Source organism: Aphanomyces astaci (genome assembly GCF_000520075.1).
Source record: "Aphanomyces astaci strain APO3 unplaced genomic scaffold supercont1.50, whole genome shotgun sequence".
NCBI classification, from domain to species: Eukaryota; Oomycota; class Saprolegniomycetes; order Saprolegniales; family Verrucalvaceae; genus Aphanomyces; species Aphanomyces astaci.
Window position 1 is genome coordinate 457787 of NW_009798313.1, and position 7522 is coordinate 465308.

The window sequence follows — 7522 nt, forward strand, 5'->3', positions numbered from 1 at the left end:
TATATATATATATATAAATAGATACGGCTGGTTTTATATATTGTCCTTTCAACCAAGATGTGTGATTTGATTCACCAAATCCATCAATTGTTTTGTACTGACTGTTGTATGTCAAATACGTGTCACACTAATAGAAGTCCTACACGAATTCAATGGTTTGAATGGTTGTAGAGTGGGGATTTCATTGGCTACTCGATTCATGTTGTGGGTTTTGATTGGTCGATCGATTGTCGGCCGATTTGATGTATATCCGATCGAAACCCCTCCTCGTCCATTTCATTTTTCGACTCAAACTGGCCATATATATATATATATATGCGTCTGTTTCTGTGGGGATTCTCTGGGTTTGATCCTATCCACACGTGAAATCAAAGAAATATAAATATCCTGTCGTTTGTATATATATATTATATATGTGTGCGATCGAATATTTAAAAAAGAAAGCAATGTAGTTTTATGCAAGTCCAATGGTTGATTGGGTAGGTCAAGGCGTCGGAAGCGTACTTTAAGCGCAAATCGCCATCATCAAATGCTAATGCCGAGACCAAATCGTCGCCGCCGCCTTCGTCATATGTCGTATCTTCCACCGAGAATGTGTACGTGAAGCCTATGTTTGAGATCGTGTGGGCGCCGCTGCTGGCCGTCTGCAGCGTCCTCTTTGAAACGTCCGACCACCCCGTGGCCATCCAGTATTGCCTCGACGGGTTCAAGCACGCGATTCATTTGTCCGCAAGGTAATACTATATAAAATTTTTCTCATTTTTGTAAATATATATATATATATGTATGTATTTGTACATCCTCCTATTGCGTCGGGGAGTTGGACTGGTTTGTTTCCAAAACATACCTTTTTCCGGATACACTAACAGGCACTGTTGTTTGCCGCCATAAATAGAAATAAATCTAAACAAATATGAGTGACATCGTCCAGAAATGAAATATATGGTATTATGTAAGTATACGCTGTAATTTGTGAACGTGACGTTATGGCGGTGAATGTCCGATTGCAGAATGTTCATATGTACAATAATAAATCTGATAAGAATAGAAATATGTCTTGCTAGGATAGGTTTAACCCAAATCCAATACTTCCTAGACTGGGATTTACTCCTTGAATTGGTGCAATAAGCAATATTACAATAAAAAATGGACACCTTTTACCTCCATTTTGAAAATGGCAGTTTTGGTTTTTCCCATTGAGTCAGAAAATGACATTTCTATTTTTTGAAATGTTACCTGACGCATCCTTCGTATATATATATATATATATACCTTCTACGCTATTTCCACAACAAGAGTTCCTTGTATATATAATATATTCTTGTTCATTCTTCCAACCCACTTTACATTCCTTGCTGTAGACTCCAAATGCAGTCAGAACGAGACGCGTACGTGTCTGTACTAGCCAACTTCACCGCCGTCCAGCATTCGGCCACGCGCTCAATTGGCACCAAACAGATCGAAGCGATCAAGACGCTGATTGCTATAGCTGTGAAAGAAGGCAACTTTCTAGGCGACGCCTGGGTACGTATATATATATATATGTTGTTGGTATATATATATGTGTTTCTTGTGTAGCGCGATGTCCTACAGTGTATTTCGCACTTGGCTCGACTCCAGCTGCATGCCCAAGGCCTGCAAGCCGACACGCAATTCTTCGTCTCCCCCCCGTCCAACGGCCTCCCCGGCAGCACCAGCACCAGCGCGTCCAAACGACTGACCTCGTTCGGTCATGCTTATAGCTTCATCAGCAATCCGTTCACGCTGCCACACCCGACGCAGTCTCCAAAATTCAAACCCCTGGTACTGCTTGATTTTCGCCGTGAAAAACACAATGTATATATATATATATTTATATTTATTATATATGTTCCCTGTATAGTATTCAGTAAGGATATCTTAGTTTCTTCAAGCTACCGTCCAGATATATATGGATGTACTGTACCTATGTAATATATACATGTGGAAGACTTGAACTGTGTAATTATACTACTATATAATATATACATATATATATGTTAAAAAAATAAAATACGGTTTTTAGTACGTATATATATATTATTTGATTTAGGTAGCGTCTAAAAGTAGGAGACGTTTACAGATATATATTTGTCTGAAAGGAAAATGGGACGGCTACCTATCGTGGCTGATATATATATATGCTTCAGGTTGCATGATGTGTCCATGCGTAAAGTATGTTATCCATTTCGACTGCTACTTTCTCGTGCCCAACAATATATATATATATATTGTTGAATATATTTATATATGTAGACCGTGTCGGAAGACCAGCTCATGGCGATGGAAGCTCAAAATGCGCAGCGTATCGCCGACCAAATCGACGGCCTCGCTAGTGACCGTGTATTTAGCAACTCGCCGTTTCTAACAGATACATCAGTGCAAGAGTTTGTGCAGCAGCTGTGCATTGTGTCCCTCACAGAGTGTCAGGGTAAGCCATCTAGTTTGACATTTATAACCACGTGGTTGAGTTGTGGGCTTTTGGTCGTAGGATTGACGGGCTCGGGCATGACGGTGCGGACGGCAGCGGCGTTGCCGCGGGTGTTTTCGCTGCAAAAGCTGGTCGAAGTCGCCGATATGAACATGCACGTGCGGTCCCGTGTGGTGTGGGCTAGCATGTGGAGTGGTATGTTTGCAGTGGGCGTTGCAGTATGGGGATATGCACGTATGATGGGCCAATTTACGTTGAGATATTTGGGATTTATTTCAGTTTGAAGTGGATATATTGTTGTAGTGGTTGTTAGCAGTTGAATGAATTTCGCTCTAGACACACACATATCAACGACCAAATCCGTTGAGGATGTGTATGATTGGTAGATGGACACTTTTCATATGATAACGATATGATTTGTTTTACAGTTAATCATTTGATATCGAGGAAACATTTCCTTTCTTGCTATATATGTATATGAATGTATTGTGCTTTTCATCCATATTGGACTGTTGAGCCTATTTGCCAATAGCGTTTTACCCTATTGAAGTGTATACTTTGAAGTACAAACTATATATACAACATATATGGATAACATATATGTTGTACATATCAGGGTTTGAGTGGATACTGAACTGATATCAGTACTTTGGATTGGCAGAAATTCTCCCGAACAACGTGATTTGATTGGCGGTTCTTGAACGCATTATTCGCTCAAGACATTCGATTCTACTGACACCTCCAGTTTCGAATCGATTTGACGATTATATATATATATATTAAACTTGGGTTTGTTAGTATTGAGCCGACACTTTACGACGATCGGGTGCCACGACAATTTGGGCATTGCCATGTACGCGATCGATTCGCTCAAGCAGCTGAGCATGAAGTTTCTCGAAAAGGACGAACTTCGCGATTTTAATTTCCAGCGGCTCTTCCTTACGCCATTTGAAATTATCATGGCCAACGCCGTGGCCACCGAGATTCGCGAATTGGTACTCAGGTAAGAATACCACACCAGTCAATAAAACTCCATTTATATATATATATATATATATATCTCGTTCAAGATCAAAAGTAAATTTATTTATTCATATGTATTCGTTGTTTTCGATCAAAAATATTTATATTTATATATTATTATTTGTTCCAGATCAAAAATAAACAATCGATTGATTTCTATTTCTTCTTTGTGTGCCAGATCAAAAATATATGTTATTTTTGCATATATATTGATATTGATTCACGGGAACACTTGTATAATATAATCACATGTAACAACGAAAAATGTAGCTGCGTGCACAACATGCTGCGGAGTCGCGTGGGAAATATTAAATCTGGCTGGAAAACCATTTGGGGTGTTTTGAGAGTCGCCGCGGAAACATTCGACGCCGCCGCCCACGACGCCCGCGTGGTGCTTATGGGGTTTATGCTGGCCAAAACGATCGTCCACAGCCACTTTGATCGGGTGGTGCGTTCCTATAATACATTTACTTGTCTTTTATTACCCGTAATTGGAACTTGGGTGCTGACATTTTTTTTTAAAATCTCTTGTGGTTCTTTGGACTATTCATTTTGTATGTAATTAGTTGCCCAGTGGTGATTGTATGGACACACTAATTTATGTTTTACACTAAATTCAATCTTGACACTGATTTCCTGCAAATCTGATTGGCTCAATATGTTGCCGATTCGTTTGTGGTTTTATGTGGTTGTGTCGACTCATTGTGTATGTCGGTCGCTCCAAGTTAGAATCAACTCAAAAGCGCTTGACTGACTACTGATTGTTGCGTTTATAATATTATCTACAACCGAGCACTTTATATATTTTTTTAAATAATATCTTTTTTGTAACTGAATCGTGGGATGTGTGGGTTGGTATGGCGCAGTGAAGAGTATTTATGTCCAAGAGTTATGACATGTCGTGTGTCACATGGGTTTGTTTGGTGCTCTGGATGAGAGTATTTGTCTATTCATTATACAAGCCAAAACCTTGTATATTATAAAAAGATTGACATTTTCGACACTTTTGTGTTTGGGTAGTGTACGTGTGTACTACTATAGTACATTGTACCCAAACAATTTGGACTGGTGTATGAAATTCGATTATCGATCGATGCTTTGTGTGGACTGCATTTTATATGTATAACGTTGTCATGTGGGGAGTGCAATCACACGAATATATTGAAGTCGCACACACTAATTCGAGGATGGTTTCCCACAATCTGATTGGCTAACTTCGTCAGCCCCCATACACTAATTAGGTGTTGCTTTGTGGAACGGATGATTGATTTCCTACAATCTGATTGGCTACATACATTTGCCGATGCTTTGGTATTCATGTGGTCGAGTCCTTCTTCATGTGTCCCTGCTCCAGTTTAGAGTAATCACAACACTATAGTATCCAGTCATAAATATAAAATCATAAATATATGATATAAAGTCATATAAATATATGATATAAAGTCATAAATATATGATAATATATGTACGTCTGTAGGTGGCTGTGTTTGTGGACGTGGTCGAGTGCATCTTGGCGTTTGCATTGTGTGGGTCCCTTCCATCTTTGTCATCTGGCGAGCTGCTGCAAATGAGTCTGGACGCCATATCCGTCTTGGGCTTATGTTTACGGTACTTGTTTAAGCAATTATTCCCTATGCCACCACAGTGTCCAATATATATTTATATATATATATTATATATATATATCTGTGATGCAATGACTTGATGTTTTAGACATGTGGCCTCTGGTCGTGTGATGGAACAGCTGGACCAAGCCAATATTGCCATCTCCCCACGGCATCGCCTCGGAAGTGCCACCGACCAGTGCGTTACTTTGCATTTTCGACGGAAATATATTTTCTGACAAGATATATTTTTTCAGAGGATATCAACCAACAGCTAGCGTTCCTCCATTTGGCAACAACTATTATGCGCATACTTGGTGGCCTGTGTTGAAGGCACTCGTGACGCTGGCCAGCGATCCACACCCTGGTATTCGGTACGAGAACATGTATATAATCACAATCAAAATATGTACACATCCTCGACCAAAGCAAGAGAGATTGAAATTGAAAGCTAAACAAATATATCTATGGCGCCACAATACTACATGTATAATATAATTGCCAAAGCGATATATATATATATATATACCCATTTCCTGGTTATTTTGACTACTTTGAAAAAAAAATAACCCCAGCGCAACAATTAGACCGACTCGAGTGTGTAGGAATGCCGCCGTGGACACGTTATACGGCACTTTGCACTTGGACGGGGCTGCCATCGATGCAAATTTGTGGCTTCTGATCTTTCGAGAGCTGCTCGTACCTCTTATGGAGAGTATTCGCCTCGTCGAACTCAACAAAACCACAGCGTTCAGTCGGATATCGTCTAAAAAAGCACTGCTGGCCCTTGTCAACTTGTACGGATCGTTCTACCCGTCCATTGGACACGTCGACGACATTCTCGTACGTATAAGAAAGTAATATACATATATATTTATGTTTATATATATTTATATATTTGTGTATTTAATAATATATTTATTCTCCAAACATTGGGACTTGTGTTTTGGAGTGACCTTTTGGACTTGGAATTTGTATCGCATGATGTTCAATCGTCGTTCTACCGGAGCTTGTAATATATACTGTATATATATATATGTATTTAATAGTATTTTTATTCTCCAAACATTGGGGCTTGTACGTTGGAGTGAGGTTTTCGACTTGGAATTTGTATCGCATGATGTTCAATAGTGGTCATTCAATGCTGTCGTTTTCGCTGAAATTTGGACTTTCAGAATCGATTCGAGTCCAAAGTTTCAGCTTGTTCCATGCATCGGATACATATTTCAAGTTGTGTGTTGGCTGGATCGAGTATGCTGATTGATAATTGGCTGAAACTTGGCTGAACCTTTGAATTCGTGCAGTTTGATTGGCTCTGCTATTCCTTACTACATTGACCACATTCCGTCGAGTGTACTGGGTAGTCTATATTCAAACAACCGACAGGACAATTCCAATATAAGCTCATCCAACCATATGAAACTTGTGTTTGTGTTAGGAATTACTCAAGCGATGGCTTGTGCGCGAGTCCGAAGACGAACTGGCGGTGGCGGCCGCCTCCTCTTATGAGACGCTGCTCATCGAGCATGGCCACCAGTTCCCACCGCCGATATGGGAGCTCGTGACGGCAGAGTTGATTGCGATTCAGGATCATTTATTGCCACATTGGTAATTATATATATGTTGTATTCGAGGATGAAATTTGGATGGTTGTGCGGACTTACCAAAGCCATCTTGATAAATCGATGGTTTGTACTGAAATTTGTATGGAACATGTGTGAAAAACCCTTCACATTACTTTCTGTTTATACACGAATTTATGTTGAATATGGTTGGTGATAGAGTTTGATTGGTCACTTGAATCGTGTTGTGGGTTTTGATTGGTCGATCGATTGTCTCTGCCGATGTGGTGCGGCTTACACCATCTCCAATATAACTCCATCATTCATTGATATATACATATTGTTTGTTTCTACGTATTATCATAGATATTATTGTGAACATACATTCATATATTGGGCATTCGAAATGCAGACTCGTCTACCTATCCCCATACAAAGCAATGTACTTGCTAATAGTGTCATCTTATCGTCTAGTTTTACGTTATTGATCGTGTCTTCTGATAGCATTTGGGATTTATATCTCTACAAATGGCGGCAGGACCAATATATTTGATGTGTATTGTAGGCTCCTGGCGCCGACGCCCGACCCCGCGACATGCGCCATGTACCCAACCGTGTCGCAGATGTTTTTTCCAACTGCGCCGGTCGATTTGGAGCTGCCGTCGCTTACTCACATGCTCGTGCTGCTCGAAGTCCAGCGGATATGCGGCAACGTCCTCGTCCAAGTGCACACGAGTCTACCCCGTGCTTGCTTTGACTCGATTTTGGTACGAGATACACTAGGTTGGATACATATATTGAGTTCTTCACATAAGTTTGTACATATTGAATCCTTCACACACATTTGCATGCTATATATATATATATGTATATTGAGTCCTTCA

The 7522-nt window shown here is 40.0% G+C and overlaps 1 protein-coding gene across 1 annotated transcript in view; it reads left to right on the top strand.

Moving 5' to 3' along the window:
• H257_13748 (hypothetical protein) overlaps window positions 1-7522 on the top strand; it is a gene marked incomplete at its 5' end in the record, with an annotated part of 13484 nt that overhangs the window by 3448 nt on the left and 2514 nt on the right. The window contains 12 exons of the mRNA XM_009841392.1: window positions 1362-1524; window positions 1579-1803; window positions 2275-2449; window positions 2510-2644; window positions 3248-3452; window positions 3743-3920; window positions 4950-5080; window positions 5186-5275; window positions 5334-5450; window positions 5682-5919; window positions 6515-6684; window positions 7204-7405. Coding sequence (XP_009839694.1) covers window positions 1362-1524; window positions 1579-1803; window positions 2275-2449; window positions 2510-2644; window positions 3248-3452; window positions 3743-3920; window positions 4950-5080; window positions 5186-5275; window positions 5334-5450; window positions 5682-5919; window positions 6515-6684; window positions 7204-7405 — 2029 coding nt within the window. The remainder of the gene's footprint in view (window positions 1-1361; window positions 1525-1578; window positions 1804-2274; window positions 2450-2509; window positions 2645-3247; window positions 3453-3742; window positions 3921-4949; window positions 5081-5185; window positions 5276-5333; window positions 5451-5681; window positions 5920-6514; window positions 6685-7203; window positions 7406-7522) is intronic.